The following is a 19696-nucleotide window of genomic DNA, read 5'->3' as shown; positions in this document are numbered from 1 at the left end:
GGGGAAAGATATAATACAACTTTCTTCACTCAGATGAAAGCTAGTAGCAAGAGAGGATGAATCAGGCTTTCTCAGTTTCACAGACCTGGTTTGGAAACCTCCTAAAAATGTTAGTAAACTTTTATCTTTTCTCTAAGCCTTGTTATTATTATTACTATTGATGTTGTTGTTATATCAGGAAAGCGCAGCTTGATAAAAACATTCTTCATGTTTCACTGTGAAAGAAACAAATCAGGGGGGTTTGTGGCTTCCGTTTTGTTTGGAAACTGAATGGAAAGCTGAGGGTCTGTCCTGAGAAGGGCTGACCATATTCTGCAAGGGGCTGAGGAGCTTTGAGACCCACCAGACTTCAAGTCTTGGACACAATCAACATTTTTGTCATGCCTTGATATCAGTACTAAATATACTTTACTACAGTAGCTATATTGAAAAAACCAGGGGGAACAAGGTATTTAGCAACAAACATGTTCTCTCCGGTCATATTCCAGGCTCTTAGATATGTGTATTGGCTGCACGGTATGACTAATAAACAGGCACTTCCTACCTCAGTGTGTAAACTCTAGTTTACTCAGAGAGAAACTGTCTCCTCAGTTAAAAAAAAGGGTGTTAAAGGAGTTAAAAAGAGTTATTAAAGGCATCTGAACATGTGCCAGATCTTCAGCAAGTGTAAATTTGCAAAGTTCACATTGGATGTGGACGAAACAACACATATTTCAACCCCAGGTCACGAAATGAATGCAGGAGCTATTTGCTGATGCTCTAAAAGGAGTGCTATGCAAGCCCATCCTCCTAGTCCTTGGTCTTACTAAAAAATTAATGAAGTCTTGAGCACAGCTAAGGTTGTGGGCTGCAGATGGCATGTGCTACATGACCAAAATCAGGAGGACTGTCCAGAGCAGGGCACTACACAGTGTGTATGCACATGTCGAGGCTCAGCCATTTGCACGAGGCTTTGGGAGGGGGATGGAGTGGAAGAACTCTTCATCAATGCATAATGACAAGAAATGTCTTGCTCTGACATTTATCTTCCCGCTGCTTCTTCAAAGCAGCTTGCTGTAGTAAATGAAACCAAAGGAAAAAAATTATTAAGACCTTTCCTTTTCCATTTTTCCAAGCTTACCTTATTAAGGCGCTCAAGAGTTTCTTTTAGCCTCTGCTGATACTCACGTTCATTTCTATACCTGCAAATAGAACAGAAGAGGTAAGTTCAATGGTTCATCCTTCTGCAAACTGCATTTTCATCTGCACTATCATGCACAATATATGCTTCACACTAAAGTAGAAGATAAATCTTAAAAAGGTCGAAGGGATTTATTTAAATGTTAGCATTAAACACAAAGGTTGCAATTTAACATATTGATTGTGTATGAATAATGCTGTATTAGGATGCTTTGATGGATTGAGCTTTGTGTCCTCCTTAACAGCAATTCATATTTCAGTTTGGTTAAAATCATATGTGAGTCTTAGTAAGGACTGCATTTAGCCAACTATTCTTATGCATTTATAAAATGTCCACAAGTGAATAATGTGCACACTCCTGTACTGAGTGAACAATGGAGGTATATTGTGTTTATCTTTGATTCAAAGAAATGGCACATATTCTTTATGAATTAGGGCTCTGTATTTCTACGTTAGATACAACTATCTTCTAGAAAATCCTTTTAGCTGCAGAGTACAAAACTTCCTAATTGTTCATTATTGCTGTTTATTCCCTTCCCTAAATAAACTATATATAAAATGTTTAATTGGAGATATGGTTTAATGAGATCCCATTAAAAAAAACAAAACAAAACCCCACAAAAAAACAAAAACCAGCCAGGAAGCATCTTATAGTACAAGGCAATGAAACTTTGCCATCAGTACTGAACAAGTGGTTCATCAAACTCTATCTGCTGCCAGTGCCAAAGTACGTAAGTACAGTCTATTCCTTTTTATCCCTTTGCTTTCCCTAAAATAACAGAGATACAAAAAGCTGTCATTTTCTTACTTTCCACAAGAAACCCTCGTGGTGGGTGACAAGTCAACTCTGGTGGTGAACGTCTTTCATTTGCAGTACAAGCAATGGACATCAACACACGCATGAACCCTGGCTGAAATTCAGAACTGAACATAAATCCTTGTCCGTCTTTTGAAATCATCGATTCAGCCCAGGTATGCTGGTGACATCTAAGGGACTTGCTCCAGTCAACAGGGAACTTGTCAGTTCCCGGACTGAACACATCACGGATGAAGTTATAATTGCTGTGTCAACCTTGGTTCTTTCTTTCTATCTCCTGAAGGATAAACAACCAATGTTATTCTCATCTCTTTCAACATGTCTTGGAAAGCTGAAGGAATGGGGGGTCACTTGTGAACTAACCAGGACCACAAAAGAATAACTTGGCAGAACAAAGAAATAGACTCAACTTGGTGCTCTGGTTTCCCAACTTTCCCTTCTTTTGAAATCCCATAATACTAGCAGGGTTGGTCACTGGTCTGTTTTCAATTCTTACCATGAACACCAAAAAACCAAGTGAAAATTATGAGGTTTTATTTCATTATCACTCCTACAAACTGCTAGGCCTCCTCAGATGAAGTGCTATTTTGTGACAAAACTAAAACAATGTCTTTTTGCCAAATTGTATTAACACCGCGTTCACTTCCAAGGGTACAACCAAGAATATTCAGCCTCAAAAGCGAGACTGCCTTTGTTTCTGTTGTTTATTAAGTAGCTCACCTCCAACCAGTTTTCTATCTTATAAAATTCTCATGTGCAGTTGACAATAAACACTTTGTTAACTTAGATACTTTCTGACAACTGAGCAAGAATGAAGCAGATTGTGGCAGCTTGTGAAAATCAAATATACAGCTACAATAAAAGGCTAAATTTACACTCCTAGTAATATAGAACTATCTGATAGAGCCAGGGTTGAAACCTCAGCCCTAAGGTCATTCAGACCTGCTCAAATCTGCCTAGTTGCTACGTCCTCACTCAAATATTCTTTCAATGACTGACATATTCAGCTACATTTTTCTTCACTCACAAATAACCCAAATACCTGCTGTCTCACACAGCCATAAATCCACCTGGCAGCCTTGAGAGAGGTAGTATGGTGTGATTATCCTTTGAAGGAGGATTGCTTTTAAGTGATGTCCAATCTACTCCAGAAGCTCAGTACCAAAGGGCTAAGGACCTTTTAGAAATGCTTCAGAGACATCATGATGACTCTGTGCCTGCTGAAATATATCTATGTAAGAGCAATGGCTGATGAATTGCAGCCCTGTGATGCTTCAAACCTGATTTCAATGTGCAATTAGCTGGACATGTTGAAAAGAGATCAAACTTTTCTTAGATGGTTGTTGGTCAGCCTTTCCTGGGCCTTAAAAGCCATGAGGTTAATTTGTTTTGTTTTTTTAAAAAAGTCCTTCTCACCTAGTCAAGCAGCTTTAGTGCTGCAACAACCTTTTTTGGACTGTTTAGGAAAAAAAAGGGATATTGATTGGTTTTTGCATAGGGGAAAGAAAAGAAATGGAGTGGAGGGGACTGACATGCTCAAAGAAAGCAGATCAGAGCTTTAAAGGTAGCCATTACCTCACCTCTCTTAGGTCAGCAGCTCTCTGTTGGGGTACTAACAGATTTACAGGTATTTGTTAAGCCCTTTGAGCCCCCTTACAGCTCGGGGCACTGGTGTGGTGAGACCATCGCACATGCAGGAAGGAAGCCCACTGCGAGGCTTCTTTCTCCACCTGGAAAGCACAGCTGCAGCAGCACTGTAAATCTCTTTTCCCATCCCCTGCTGACAGGCAGGCTGTGCTTGCTCTTGAAAGATGGGGCCAGGGCAAGGCCCTTTTTATTCAGACCCGGCCTCTGCTGCAGTGCAAGGGCTGGCTCCCCTCCAAAGAGGAAACAGTCACAATACATCCTTGTGATCCTCAGTGGCCAGATACTCAATTTGGTGTCAAGCCTGTGTTTCTAATATTAAGAGAAATGCTGCCTCTCTGTTGAACTCTACTGAACTCTTCCAGCAATATATGAAGCCTCTTGGCTTGCCACAAGCTGAGGTTAAACTTTTCTACTACTTTTCTCCTTTTCATACTCCCTGAGGTACTTCGCTAGCCTTGTCTCAATAAAGACAGCAGTAACTTGGGTGCCAAAGAGAGCACAAACTGCAAAATGCTGGTCCTACAGGGATGACAGACAGGCCTATGCTGCTTATATTTTATACCCTGAAAGCTAGGATGAGTCCTGTGAGAGCTCTGCTCTCCTGATTTACAAACAGAGAAGCAGCAGCAGCAGACACAACCCCTGCGGACAGGGCTTGAAGACAGCTTTGCCAATGGTCACTGGCTACAGAGTCCCTATTGCTCCACATACCTATCATGTTTTCCTACTTGTTTTCATTTCCTCTCATGGGCACTGGGTCTCCACTGCAGTCCCAAAGGGCGTCAAGCACGTCTGAGCATCATCACATGGTGCAGCTTGGAGAACACAGTGCCAATTTCCATGTCTAGCAAATTCCAGGGAATCATATGGCATGCAAAACCCACAAGATTAGCAGTGAATGAATTTTAAATGAAAGGATCGATTAGCAAGACTTTTAATTTCCAAAGTTAATTAATCCTGTTCAGTCAAGGGTGCAAAAATCTGGGTTTCAGCATCATCTAATATCATAGAGAGAGAAATACAGTCCTTTCCCCCAGTCAAATGCAACATTGCTATAATAATGATGCTCAATAAAATTAGCATAATTAGTCCCTTTATGAGATGCATCCAAACAATTCTAAGTAATGCTTTTTTTGCAACTTCATGAGAAAGAATTCTCCACTGGTACAGAGTCTGAATTATTCATGTTAATGTGAAAAGCTATAAATGTGGCTACAGAGGATTTAAAAATAAATTTTAACATAAGATCTATTTTTCAATGGTTCATGCACATTTAATTGTACAGAGCCAGTAGTCCCAGGCCCTACTGTGTTTAAATGTAGCTTTAAAAGGTCTACTTATATAAATGCAGCTTTAAAAGGTTTACTTATCGATATAAATCTATTTCCCAAATTGTGAATGTGACTAAAAGAATTGGTTGTAAGAGCTAAAATTCTTTGCATTAGTGAAGGACACAGGCATTTGTCAATTAATTGGTACACAATGCTCCACTTTAAGAAATGTTGTTCATCCTAGCGTGCCAAAAGTAGATGCTTCATGTTTCAAACTGAAGCAAGAAACCCACACTGCCTGCTGCCAGCTGAGAGCAGACCCAGGTAGGAGAGCAGGTCTTCAGCACAGGAATGCTTCCAGCTTCAGAAGCATTGCAAGGCCCTAACAAGGCACTGAAGATTATCCCTCCCATGTTTTGTTTAGAGAGCTTTATTTATAAGTTTAAGTAGCTGAAATCATACCCATCAGGATGGCTTTGAGCTAGAAATGGGGTGACAAAACAGAGTACACAGCATCAGAGCACTGGCCTTGTTTTAACACCTGCAACTCAAAACCTAACCAATTTTCTTCAGACTCTGAAGAAACTTTCATGACTGTCTTCAGGTCAAATTCAGCAGCTTCCACGAAAAAAAATAAAGCCCAAATTTACTACTTGATGTAAACTGAAGGCCATTTGGTTAAATAGCAGCCAACGCCCTTAAGTTACAACTGTTGGCTTGCATACAGTCAAAGACATCTGACAATTTCCAGCAGTAAGTCTCAGTGAACCTAGCTATTATCTGCTGTCAGATGAGAAAGAGAGAGCAGGGCTTGGCATTTCGGTAGCTGTGCCGAAGCTTACAGCCCCCACAGATTGTCTGTGTGGCAGCCACATTGAGTTGGGAGATACTATTTTTTAATTTTTTATTTTTTATTTTTTTTTTAGCTGGCTTGTTTTCTTGATTCAAATCTCAGGGTAGCAGAGATTCAAACCTCTCCTGTGAACACTCACAAAGTCTCGTTGTGTAATTAATTAAGCAAAATGGCCAACACTACCTGTTGCTGAAGGGAAGGGACCACACATGTCTGGAGGCACTTGCATGCCTCAGCCCCCAAGGCTCCTGCTCTTTGATTTATGGTGCCACTGAGGTTAAAGAGAGGTTAAGTCAAGGGAAACTGTGCTTTAGTAGATGGAATTAGTGGGATGCAAAGAAGAAAAGGAGGGTAATTAGGCAAATTTCACATATCAGGCAAAAAATTATTTACTTTCTTTTCATCCTGCATCTGTAGTGGCTGGCACAGACTGGCCCAGGTGCCTCACAGTGCCTCTAAATAAGAGTTTCTCAGAGATGTCCCATGCATTTCAGGAAACGTTTGGGGTCATGTAACTCTGTACTGCTCAGACACAAGACTTGCTTTGACCTATTTGTTTTTTAATTGGGTTATTCTCTCTTTGCAGCTCAGAGTACAATCCTCCTAAAGCTAATGATAACAGCAACCAACAGGTGCCACAGCAAAGACCTGCTGCTATAGAAGGGAGAGGGCAATTGCCCATCTAGTAGCGGTGAGACTGTGAAATGCAGAGCTGGAGCTCCCCAAGTCCTGACACCTTGCTTTTCACCACAGGCTTACATGCAGTCCCTTGCTGCAAGTCTGATACACATGGAGAGGCACCACCCGTGCACAAGAAGCAGCTGGGGACACCAAACCCATCCTTACTACAAAGATTAACTATGTAAACAATACCACCTATCTTCCTCCGTTCACTAGCCTTACTTGTTGCGGTACTCATCAAGCATGCGCTGGGCATCCTTCTCCTCCCGCTCCAGCTTGGCTCGGTCGGACGCCAGCTCCCGCATTCGCTGGCGGTTGAACTCGATCTGCCCAGCGAAGGCTTCGTCTAAGCCCACCAGCTCGTCCATGCGCTGGAAGGTCTCCAGCTGCTTGCGTAGGATGGTGTTGCGCTGCTCCAGCACACGCGCCCGGTTGATGTAGCTGGTGAAGCGCTCGTTGAGCTCCTGCAGGTTCTCCAGGCCCCGGGCTTGGGCCAAACTGTCGAATTCGGGGGAGCCTCGCAGTTCATCGTAGGCATCCGACCGCTCATACTTCTCCTTGCGCACCTCGCGGAGGAAGCTGCTCCTGTACATGGCTTCGGGGGGGCTGTACGGTGCTGGGGTCCCCTCTTGCGTGCCTGCCTGTCTCTCCAGTTTGGATCTGAATTATGTCTGGGGGGTTTGGTGAGGAAGAACTGAACATAATCACCCCCCAGATGATTAGGGCTTGTCTCCAGGGCAGTTTGCGGCACTAAAGGCATCATCTACAGCAGTGAACTAAATAAATCCCAATGGCCCCGCCTCGGAGCTGCCTATCCAGGCGTCAGCAGTTCAGAAGAGCAGTGGGTATGGCGGGGGGTGTGGTGAGAGGCTTTTCTTTTTGAGCGTTGCAATTGCATACAGACAAAATAAAAGAGAGCAACGTCCAGCTTTTGCCCGGTGGATTAAAGCATTATCCACAGACAACAAAACAAGCGCTTTGCAGTTTCACAGGCTGAGCTCACAGCCTTTCGTGGCTGTGCTGGGGGGTGAGCTTTGTCCCATGGTGGCTTCCCCAGGGCCGTGTGCAGAGGCCTTCTGCTGAGCCAGGATTTTGGTGTGAGTGGCTGGCACAACTTGATTTTTGTTATCTGACAGTTTTGCAATTGTTTAGGATGACGGGATGCCGCATAAAACTCAGTGTGGCTCCTGCTCCAAGTACAAGATTTGGTCATTTGGTTCTCACTTCAAGCTTCTTCGTGTCAGCCTTTTCTGCAGGTTACTTCTACCTGGCATGAGAGGCAGTAAAGCAGCAGTGGTGCTAAAAGACTCGTGCTTAACAGGGCCCCGGTGCGAGGCGTTTCCTTGGGGACAGCTAAGTACCATGTCCTTTCATGACTCGGTGGACACACCATATTATCCCACGGAGATCCACCATCCTTCCTTCCTTCTCTTCACTCCCACCGTAATGGAGTCTCGTGTGCTGCCATTCCCTGAGAGGCTTTAATTTCTCTGGAAGTGATGGATGTATTTCCTCTAGCACTTTTTCTCCAGTCTTTCCCTTTGCAAAATCCTGTTTCTTGGGCCTGTTCTTACAGAACCGCATCTATTCACCCATCCAAAAAGCCCAACACCATCCAATGTTGAGATCTCCATTAATAATTAATGTAAAAGTCACCCTCATTTTTTAATGCACACATCTTATATGAATATTTAAATCACACGTATTGGAAACTTAATGGAGAGTGGCCTCACTGATGGCAAGTGCAGAGGCAAAGAAAGAAGCTGGGTGCTCAGGCGACTCTAAAGTTTGGGTTCTGTGTTATCAAATCTGAATCAAAAGGAGAAAAAAAAAGTTCACTAGAAGTTTTCTGCATCTTCCCCGTTCTGCTTCAGGTTACTTGGAAGTGCAACAAGGAAAGATCAAATGATCTTTCAGAAAATCAAAGTAGGCTTTGCACATGCATTGTGCAGCTCCACGCACAGCCTCTGAGCTACATAAATAGCAAAACAGGGGTAGACTTTTTAGAAGCATTTGAGATCTTTATATAGCAGTGGACATGAAACCACTGCTTTCTATGCTGCACAAACACATCAGCATTTGCAGCTCTTCGGCTGGACAAGCCTGCCCAGCCAAACAATGTAGCTGAGCTTTTTACAAAGTTAGTCTTCCAGAAGAGATCAGAAAGTAGATTCTGCTGGATTGTGGGCGGTGTATTTTCACGGCAAGTGTTTTTTAGGCTTTAGATAGCCTTTCAGTACAATAATAGCCTATGTGAGTACTATCCCATCCCTCTCTCTGGGGCTGGAAGCAGCCCTGACTCCATGCTGACCACACACCTTAACTCCTTAGGTAATAAAATGAAAATTTCTGTAGAGGCCTCTTCGTGACCCACCACATCCCTAAACAGAGCAGTCTGCGGGGGAACCCTTGCAGTGCCAATTGTTATTATTAAAATTTATCCCATGCTTTCTACTAGGAAGATCTGGGTTTGCTATAACATGTATTTCTGTATGCTATAGCATGTTTTGCTATTACATGCATTGCTCTAAGGTGAGATTCCTGACTCCATGAGATCTCACCTTCGGCTGTTGCCTCTGTTGATTTGCTCTAGATACTGCTTTACTGGGGCCAAAGCAAGCTTACATGACTCAGGCTCTGTGCTCTGTGTTAGTGACTTTTTATGATGGAGGCTCTGACTTTTAGTTAAGTGGCTTAAGGAGACACCTTGGCCTCCAGACAGCTTGCGAACATTCAAATGCAGCAAACCAGGATGAGACAGCCTGAAAGAAAAAATAGTTTGGTCTAAACTGCAACTGTTATTCTTCTTTTCAAACAGAGAGCATCAAAAACACCAGAGAAAAATCAATCTGCTCCTGTTATGCGCTGAATTATTTGGCTCATCTAATGGACCACCAAGGTGAATTTCTTACAAAGAACTGTTTCCTACTCAGAGATGGCTCAAAGACTGAAAGGTTATCTATACACACATTAATGAAGCTTCTGAAAAACTGCTGCTTGGAAGCTTTTAAGATTTAAATCAGTAAGCATATATACGAAACCACTTCTATACAAAATATGCAATCTTTTTAATCTAATGCCTGCAGTATTAATAAGAAGGAACATAAAGAAACAATTTGTATCTTTCCCTCTTTGTCTCCATAATACGAGTGACTTGTTCTTCCAAGAACAAAATCTGAAGGCTGGCTCTTTGCAGTTTAAAATGCACTATGTGATACATCACTATTGCCCCGGAACAGGTGTTTACCTACCACTGCACAGCTCAATAAATCCCTGGTACAGTGGGTGGTTTGTTGGTTCTCTAATTGCTTGTATTGCTATAAACTCGTTTGCAGCCTATCTTGGCTATACCCTTATACACAATATGAGTATATTTGGGCAGTGCCACCAACCTGCTTGCACTCCTTACTGCTCAGCTAAGCCAACATTAAGTTCTCATGCTAAATCAAAGCAAATGAAAAAAACCAATCCAAATGAAACTTTACCTTTCTGCTAAGGCCCAGCCTTAGTGGTGGTCTGCCAGGTTGGTAGCTGAGCTTGTGCTGGCCATGGCTGCAGGGCAACCTCGCGGCCCCCGTGCCCTCCTTACCTGGGGGATTTCCAGCTCTGCTCCTTCACTCACAGGGAAAACCTTTCTGACATTGGTGGGTCGAGACAGATCCCCACAAGCAGCCTGCTCAGGTTTTTCAAATTAATCCTCCAAGCTCAGTCATAATATGACAACTTGTTGGTCTGTCTATTCAGCTGCTATGAACTGATGACAAACAACAGTGGGGCTCTACCAGTACAGTCCAGCTGAAGCACTCTGTTCACTGTTGCTGTCTTTTCAAGTTATTTTGCTTATTCAGAACTTGATGCTATAAGCCCAGAGTTTCCTGTTCCTGTAGTCCATAACAAAACTTCAGAGCAGGAGATGCTAACGAAATGAGTCATGAGCATGTCACGGCAAGGCCTCATTAGATGGAAATTCAGATTATTCTTCATTTTGAGAACTGACACTCAAAAGCCACATCCGAGTACATCATGCCATATGGCTGAAAAGAGCTGCTGTGAAGGCGTTCAAAGCACAATTTCTTTGTGAATATGACCGATGAGGAAAATAAAATGAATTTGTGCTGATTAGCTTTAAGGAAGACTCAAAGGGACATATATTCAAATATGAAAGTCCAGCACATTGAAAAATGGTGCGTTTTTTTTTCTTTTCCATGTCCATAGGACAAGAAATAGCGAGTTTAAACTGTGCAATGTAAGACATGAATGAGTTATGAAGAAATTAGTCTAACTTTTACCCTAATGAAGAACAGGAAGTATAAGATTGCAAAATCTCAGTCACTGAAGCACTTTAAAGATCAGGCTAAGCAAACATTGTCCAGGACTGAGGGATATTTTGTTCATCCTAGCTTAGGAAGGACAAGAGTTTACTGTCGACTGCCAAGACACTACCGGGAGGGTCCTTAGTGCCCACAGAGCCCTGGCAATGATTTCTGAGGTCTCTCCCAATCCTGTGAGATCCATACTTTGTAAGTGCCCCTGCAAGCAATCTATGTATTTGCTTTAGAAATCACTCTCTGGTGGGTGATTTCGATGCAGTGCATCACAGCTGGATGCTGACTTGCACCCTGCTCTTGGACTTTTCCCCCACAGATAACTCCTACCCCTCCAGGCAAATCCATAAAGGTCAAGGCTCAAAGGTGAGTTTTAGCTATAATGTTATGCAGCTCTTCACAAAAAATGTGATTAAGTACCACCAGAGGGCTGTAGTCCTACAGCAGGAGTAGGCTGTGGTTGGAGATTGAGTACCATATGCACCAGTTTCTGACATAAGCAACACCAGTGATTGGTGCTCTGCAGTATGAAACAAGCTGGGTTTTGTCCTTACTGAAATAGATGTGCTGCAACAAGCCGTTGCTTCTGCTCAAGGGGACCAAACCCTGCTGGGTTCGAGATCAGTCCCCTTATGGTGGTGAATGTGGTTCTGTAAAGGTGTGCATCTGCTGCATTACTCAGGACACACAACCTCCAAAACCAGCTCAAATCATAAAATGGTTTGGGTTGGAAGGGACCTCAAAGATCATCTAGTTCCAACCCTCCTGCCATGGGCAGGGACACCCTCCACTAGACCAGGTTGCCCAAAGCCCCATCCAGCCTGGCCTTGAACGCTTCCAGGGATGGGGCTTCCACAACCTCTCTGGACAACCTGTGCCAGTGCCTCACCACCCTCACAGTAAAGAATTTCTTCCTAATAAATGCTCCAAAGTAAGAGCAGACCTGGACCAGATTCTTTGCTAAGCTCCCACCATGAAATCAGATCAGCAGAAGATCTACTGCACATACCTGATGTTAGGCTGTGCTCTTCAGAAAGCTGGGCGTGAGATAAGGAATCAGATTAAAGAAAACAACGTCACCAGTTTTCTGTAGCAATCATAAACAAAATAGAAATGGCAGCAAATTTTTGGTCTGTTTTGTACAGGCAAATCTGTACTGTAAGCAACTAAGTTTCCCAATTGCAGTGTTAGGCATACAGGCTCTACCAAGTTGAAAGATTTCCTCCCCCCTCCAATTTTGGCTATCAACCAGAAGAAACACCACTCTGAAAACAGGGTAAATTCTCAGGATTTCATTTTTCATTTTCTACTTTCTTTTTAATCTAACCACTTGGGGTTTTGTTTCTCTTGCTGAATAATGCACAAAGCAGCAAAGGACAATATATCAAAAAGAAATGAGATCTCTGGAAGATGACAGTTGGTTTAGACCTCAGACTCCTGGGAAAAAGTGGAACTGGAAAAAGCAAGAAAAAGTTTGAGCTAATTGTAGATAGTGCTCCTTCCAGCATCCAACATCTCCTGGCTGGGGGCACAGGATGGCCCCTATCCATATACCTCATTATTTAATAATATTGCTTATTTGGAAGAACAGAACATTTTTTAGATACTCTGATATGTCTGCAAGTTTTCATCCTGAAACTGCTGAAAATTGACGTATCAATTTTGTCTTTGTAGAAATAACGTTTGTTTGTTATCCTTTGATTCATAAAACTGAACTGTGACTATTTTCTTGGTACTTCAGAACAAAAAACAACCTATCTGAACAAATCTCATTTTTCAGAATAGCTCTTGGGAACAAAATATTCCAACCCAAATTTTCCCATGCGAGCTTAAGGTTTTTCCTATTTCCCTTTTGGGGGGAAAAACATTGTAATTGATACATAACTTTGATGGGGCCAGTAATACACTTCACAGTGTAGAAGAGAGAAAATAAAGATAGTTTTCTCCCTGAAGAGTTCATAATACAAGGAAAGAAAAGACACAGCGTGCTTCATAAACCATATGGCCTTTCCTTCCACCCAGGAAAAACAGAGTAGGAAGCTCTATTTTCTGATAGGGTGTTTGTTTGATTTCCTGGGGGGGGGAATAAAAACCCAAGAAAATGTAGTTGAACTGAATCTGGACTCCATTTGAGCCCTGTAGGCAATAATCTGAATTCCTGTAACAGATAGAAAAAGGAAAACAGGAGCCAGAGGAGATGTACTATCTCTGCTGGAAAAAATACCCTGAGTAGCAGAATTGGGGAAGAGCCTGAAAAGGGGTCAAAGGATAAACTTGAATGGGGGGCTGGTATACAACAGCCATTTGCATTTGCCCATCTGGCTGTTTAGGGAGTGCTACTAATGGTGATGTAGAGCTGGTTGCATCTCAGCAGTGATGGTGGTGGGAGGTCTGGCTTGGCAAACAGGACAAGGAGCCTCCAGCAGACTGGGGAGAGGGGAGGACAACAGCTTGAATCCCCACTCCTCTCCTGCCCCAGAGGTGGCTCAGGGTAAGGATCTTGTTAAGGACAGACATTGCCTTCAGCCACCTTCGCAGAGGAAGAGGAGTGGGACCACAAGCCATGCATATTCCAGCACACATGCAAATCTCAAAAGCTGTCTCTAGTCCTTACAGCTACCACAGTCACCTGCCACCCAGGTTAAACTAGCCTTCAGAGCTGATGAGCCCTTCCTGCCCAAAAAAAGGAGTGAGATGGAGGCCAGACACTGGCCCCTTCCCTCCCCAGCAGCAGCAGCGCACACAGCATCCCTTCCTTGCCCCTGATGCCAGCAGCTGTTCTGGCTTTTTCCTGCCTGGGAGACCACAGTCTGAACCCAAACAACTGGCAAATGACGATGTTTTTCCTTACAGCATCCATATAGGGGGATGTTTGCTCACTTTAGGGAGCTACTGTCAGCTGCGCCTTCTCAGCAATGTCTCATCCTGATGCTGGAGCTGAATACATAGCCCCAAAATGAAATGAAGCATTACACATGCTCAGCACAGAGAAGACTGACAATTTTAAACACATGCCATTGATTTTTCTCCCCCCCGCCCCCCCCCGCCTTGAATATTTAGCAGAGAACTGCTAAAATCCTGCCTTAAGTTTCTGGAAGTTAATAAAACTAGGTAAGATGCTTCATTTCTCTCTAGTAGCAAATATATAATGAAAGGTACTGAGCAGGCCTGATTTCTACTGGATCACGTCTTCAGTGCATCGTTATGAGAGTGAACCAGACAGCTTCTAATTCAAAAAGCAATTTTTAAAACCTGCTCTGTCTTTCTGGACAATCACTCAGCCTCTCAGAGCTGTCAAAGGCAGTGTAGCAATAGACTGAAACAGAGAGAGGGAGAAGTAAACAACCCAGATGTTTGTACCTTGTGGACAGGAAACTGAGAATTCATGAATTGCAACAAAACTGATCAAACCAAGAAAAGTTTAAAGAAAACCACACCAGGCACATGGGTAGTGTTTTCTTCTACTCTTTCCGTGATTTCTTTTCATTGAAAATGAAAGGGGAAATGTTATAGCATGCCATACATGCAGAAGGATAAACTAAGGAATTGTGAGTAAACAAGAGCTTAAACAACATAATTATTTCCCTTTCTGTTCATATTGCTTTTCAGCCCTTCTTGCCAGGAATCTTATTAAACAGAAAACATTATCAAGCACTTTGTTAGTTATTCCTCACTAGAAGTTCAGAAAACAAAGAGACAATATCTGTGACTGGAGTAAAAGACATAAATAATGTTTTTTAGAAATGAAACCTCTGCTATTGTTGAAGCAACAATACATCTCTTCATTGCCATCCACGTTGGTTGCAATGGTACAGCAATCAGCTTGTTATTGTTGCTATGGTGTAAGACTGGTTAGAGGACATGCAGGCTACAAATAAAGAAAGAAATTAGTTGATGCATATTAGGAAAAACATCAGCTATGTCCATAAATCCAAGGTTTTCCACTTTATAAAGCCATTTACAAAATCTCTTGTTCATCTCTAATTGCCTACACCAGGGTGAAATTGGCCATGGGTGACGCATTAATCACTGACATTTACAGTACTTACGTTAAGAATGACAATCCTGTTTATTCCCAGCCCATTTCTGACTGGTCCCTGCCGGGAGCAGCCATGAAGGGCTTGGGGTGACTATTTTCGGTTTTGGGGGAACAATGACAGCCTTTGCCTGACTGGTTTCTAGGTATTTGAAGAGACATCGAGTGTTTCTCAGGCTCTCTGGCTGCTCCTTCCTCCCAATGGGTTATAAGATCTTTCTGGCAGCTGAATCACTGGCATGTAGCTTTTTAGGAACTCCCAAGCATACACACAGAGACACGAAATGAGAAAGACCACCCTGCGAGTTCACAGGTCCTCACAAAGGTGGCACTGCAGAAGCAGACCTGAACGTGGGATTTCACCTTTGTACCTCCCACCCTCAGCTGCTCTGCACTGGTCTGCAAGGCTACCCATCGCCTTCCTGCAATGCGGAGCAAGGGTCACTCCTCAAATGTATCATTGCACGCTCTTCTGAGCCGTGCAGGTATTTGGAGGCAGGATGGGAAAGAGCCAGCATGGCGAGGAGGTGCTTCATTACCCTCTCTGGTGATTGCTGTCTGCTCATCTCACAAATAAATGGCCACTTTGATTTTTTTTTTTTTTTTTTGTGAGTCTTAGTATAGCCTGTTATGAATCATCTATTTAAACACCTCACCATCTCTCTCACTAAAATGCACTTTAAAGCCACTGTACTTTGCAAAGAAAGTGCTTGTTGGAAAACTTAGTAGTAGCACTTGTAATGTGAAATGCATACCTTCATCTGCCTCTAGCTTCAGAGCGGTGCTAGAAATGCCTCTTCAAGGGCATGGCCCTAATTAGCCTTTTAAGTGATCTGCTGCTTCTCCTCCATTCTGCCCCATGCCAGTGCTGCTGGGGCCTGAGTCATTGGAGATTTCCTTGCTGGTACCTTTGGCTGTCATCAAGCCTCCAGTCTTGATTACATCTAAATACCAACAGCAATAAGCAGGGCAGCAATCTGGGGCAGTTGTCAGCTGGATCAAGCTTCCGAAATGAACTGAGAATCAGGAAAAAACCTCTCAGCCGAGAGAAGCACTACACTTTTCTTTCCTTTTTGAGATCCCCAAGACACATGAAAAGACAAAGACTGTTTCTTTAAGAAAATAATAATAAAATAAAAAAAGAGGGCAGCCTTCCTTACAAGATCAGAGATGTGAACAAATGTAGACTATTAGAATACAAGTATTTCTCTAATTGGGCTTATCAAGGTGCCTCTCACACTGTGAAAACACACTCAAATCACTGCTCCACTGTTGAGAAAAATAATTACTTCTTTCCCTGATTAGACTAAACCATGAGTTGCTCTGTGACTACTTGCTAATCATAAATCTTCCAGAACATAAAAAATGCCCAATATGTTAAAACACAAACTACTTCTGTCATAACAAACCATCGAGCTTGAGACTACAAACACAAACACAGAGCATCATCTGCTGCATGTCTTTATAAAGCTAATAAGGTGCACAGAAAGGCTCACACAGGCCATTATCATCCAAAAAGGCCGGTACCAACTTTTCAGCACAAAATGGATCAGATCATTATGCAAATAAATCCTAGGGTCAATTTATGGCTGTTTGCAGCTGGTGAGGGACCAGTTACCTCTTGAATTAATGCAAGAGGAATCAGCACCGATTTTTTTCAAGAACAAGACTGTGATCCTTGGTCCTTTGGAGATGGTGGTGAAAAAAACCCAAAATGTCAGGACCCTACAGGTTGGATTAAATATATGACATAGACTGTACTGGAAGAACAGCGAAGCAATGCCAAGATCTCTGGCAAGGGGAGGCCCTGTTTCAGAAAAGCAATGCTGTCCTGTCTGCACTTGCCACTAGCAACCCTTGAAGCAAAGCAGACAAGATGAACTTCGAGGCCCCCTCACATGAAGTAATGCTCCTAACGCCATGGCTTTTGCTTTCCAAAGCATGAAAAATGTCACTCAGCGTTCACTGCAGGATTGCTCACTAGCCTCCTGTACTGATTCTGCCTGAATGCCAAGTATTGTTTATGGAGCAAAGCTTTGGTCTCAGGTTAGTGCTTTTAACAGTCTGACTTCTTGAAGCATGTGAAATAACTGCACCTTGAACCATGCTAGAATCAACCAGAGTCTAGTACCTATCAAAAGGAAACCAGTTATAATTCACTCTGAACTCATTGCATCAGCATTTAGAGATTTCCTAAACACTCAAGGCAAATTCTCCAAGTCTGGTCATGCAGAATTACTGTGGGGTCACTGCCATATCCTCCAAACATGGTATTATTTTGCGACCCCCTAATACAAATATACGAAGTGGTCATTACTATACAGTCACCTGTGTGACTTAAAGGAGGTGTATGAGGGGCAGAGAGATCCCCAGTGCCAGTTGGAAGAAAGGACACCATGTACCCCGTGATGAGATGTATTTCAGGATTAATTCCCATTTTCTCCACAACATCACAAATTCCCTCTGACGCTTGGCAGGCTGAGTCAAGGAATTAGCAAGGATCTGCCAGGAAAATATGAATTCTCATTGCTGTGGAGAGAAAACGGATTTGAAGAAGTTAATGGGGAAAAGCAGCCTTTATGTCTTCTGGTGGCTCTCAGGTACATGGTACAGCTCTTCCCCTGTTTTACTGCTCGGCCGTGGCCACTGCTGGTTACACCTCCCTGGGGAAGGATCTGGCCTGGCAGTGCCAGCATTTGCCGATGCCAGTGCTGCTCCTCTTGCTGACTCCTGGTCCCGACTGTCACTGTTGTACCCTGCTGTCCTTGGGAGCCGGGGAGGGGAACGCTTCATGTCACTTGTTATCTGTGTTTCCCTTATCTTCCAGCGCCTGCTTCACATCTGAACAGCCTGTGCCCAAGTTATATGTTCTCAGATGTCTTGAGGTGTCTGGACCAATTTATCCTCTTGTCATCACTTATTTTTAGTATATTCCCCTCCACCTCATCCATGTGCTCTTTGTTCTAAGACCACACAATTTCTGGTTTGACCCTATCTTTTTCTTTCTGAAAATCAATCTCCTCTAGCTCAGGGCTGGACTAGCTGCTTTTGTCCACAACATTCCACATGTATTTTAGCTGCAATTACTTTGATCAGCCTTGCTATTGCCACATCCACTGCAATGCAGTAACTTCCCTATTTGCCAAGCCTGACCCACAAACTATAACCCAATTTTCTGAATTCCACTCCTTTATTACTCTCAATATTACTATTGGTTTTGCATGTACAAGCCATTTGTAAAAAATTACTCCTTGCTGCAAAATAATTTATATAAGAGTATGGCTACCATATTCAGAAAGGACACAATTTATGAGCATTGGTAATTTTTTTTACTCTCTCACAAATCACTAGGAATCAGGTGCTGACGTACCATTTTCCTTTCAGTGTCTTGTGTAATTTATTTAATGGTTTCATTGAAAGTTCCAAATCTAACAGAAACCAGATTGAACTGAACTGCTCCGTTTCACGATCTTACCCCTTCTACCATTGCAAAGCATTTTTTCCCCACTCTACCTGGAATCTAGAAGAACGTGAAGACTGAAGACCAATTTTCCATAACACGCAGAGAAATCACAGAACAGATAATAATGGAAGTTTCATTGGCATTTTCTGTGACCCACCTCCCATGTTGCTGGCGCTATTAAGTTTTGCAAAACCAAAAAACTGGAATAAAAATTTTCCCTTAGCTTTGTATCTAGATGAGCTTGTAACACAGATTAAACTCTAGTGGCTGAGATGTTCCTCTATCATGTTTCACTTATGTAAAGGTCTTGTAGTTCTGAGAGTGGATTTCAGATTTGAGTGCTAAAATGAAGGGCCGAACCAAAGCCTGTAAGACGACAAAATCCCACTATACACTATAGCCAGTTACTTCCTCACAGGGCACTGAAAAGAAAGAAGCACGTGTCCCAGCAAACTCAGAGACCACTTATTTCCCACTTACTTCCTGATCTTCAAGCATCCCCTACGGTATCAAAGCACTGAGTCATTAAGTAATGAACTCTGGTTTTCATATATAATTGACAGTTTCCCTTAAATGGCTTTTCTTTAGTTCAGTACCCAGCACTTCAAGAAAAATTATGCCGAGGTGGAGGCTGTGTGTTCACCAAAAGGAGTGAATTTTGAAAGAAGTGATGTTTATGTCGCTTCCTGCAGTCATATAGTGCTGGTCTCCACTGTGGACATCTCCTGTTTTAATAAAAGGTATTTATCTCCTCCCTGTGAAAGGTTTGTGCAGGGCTGGAGCATCACAATTATTCTAAATGGCATCTTGAGGCATGGTTATAACAAACTTCCCTGTATGTGTCTTTTCATTTTAAATGGCTTACAAATGTTAAAAAACTGACATAACAAAATAGCAAAAGAAATTACTCTAAATTATTACTGCAATTGTGCACAAAAAGCTAGTTGCCCACAGCTATGCTTAATTCTCAATTTATGTCCAGCTTGCTGCAAGGTAATGTCAGATAATGTAAACAAATATAACTCCAGAATGGCAAAATTGTGCCTGAACATACACAGAGATTTCATACACCCTGTCCCAGTTTGCTCTCTCGGGTTCAGCAGAATGCAGTAATATTTTACCCTGCAAGGGGTAAAATAAGGAAAGAGATCAGGGGCTGTGTTTTGGCAGTAAAAGCGTAGCTGCTGGTACCCCTGGTTCCTGGAAGAAATAATCTGTGTGAACATTGCACAAAGCTGTGTTCCCGCTTGACACTTCAGGTCATCACAGCATGGGTGACAGCTACCCAGCTTACCCTGCTTGGGCCGGCTCTTCAGAAGGAAAAATAGGCAGCTTACAGTCCTGCTTTTTGTTTAAATAATGCATAAATACACTCTGCAGATCACTTTATTAGCCACAGGGCTGTTTTCTGTTAGAATTGCCTA

General features: G+C 42.7%; 1 protein-coding gene across 8 annotated transcripts in view; it reads right to left on the bottom strand.

Annotated features, from left to right (window-relative positions):
- Positions 1 to 19696, bottom strand: part of BFSP1 (beaded filament structural protein 1) — a 120633-nt gene that overhangs the window by 13867 nt on the left and 87070 nt on the right. For all 8 annotated transcript variants that reach the window (XM_054821038.1, XM_054821039.1, XM_054821042.1 and 5 more), the window contains 3 exons: positions 14524 to 14641; positions 6671 to 8257; positions 1121 to 1181 (listed from right to left, as the gene is read on the bottom strand). In XM_054821038.1, the coding sequence (XP_054677013.1) occupies positions 1121 to 1181; positions 6671 to 7041 (432 nt within the window). In that variant the 5' untranslated portion in view covers positions 7042 to 8257; positions 14524 to 14641. The remainder of the gene's footprint in view (positions 1 to 1120; positions 1182 to 6670; positions 8258 to 14523; positions 14642 to 19696) is intronic.

This window comes from Grus americana, chromosome 3 (assembly GCF_028858705.1).
Source record: "Grus americana isolate bGruAme1 chromosome 3, bGruAme1.mat, whole genome shotgun sequence".
Taxonomy (NCBI): domain Eukaryota; kingdom Metazoa; phylum Chordata; class Aves; order Gruiformes; family Gruidae; genus Grus; species Grus americana.
Note: the sequence above shows the minus strand (reverse complement) of the source record. Positions and strands in the feature narration are given on the sequence as shown.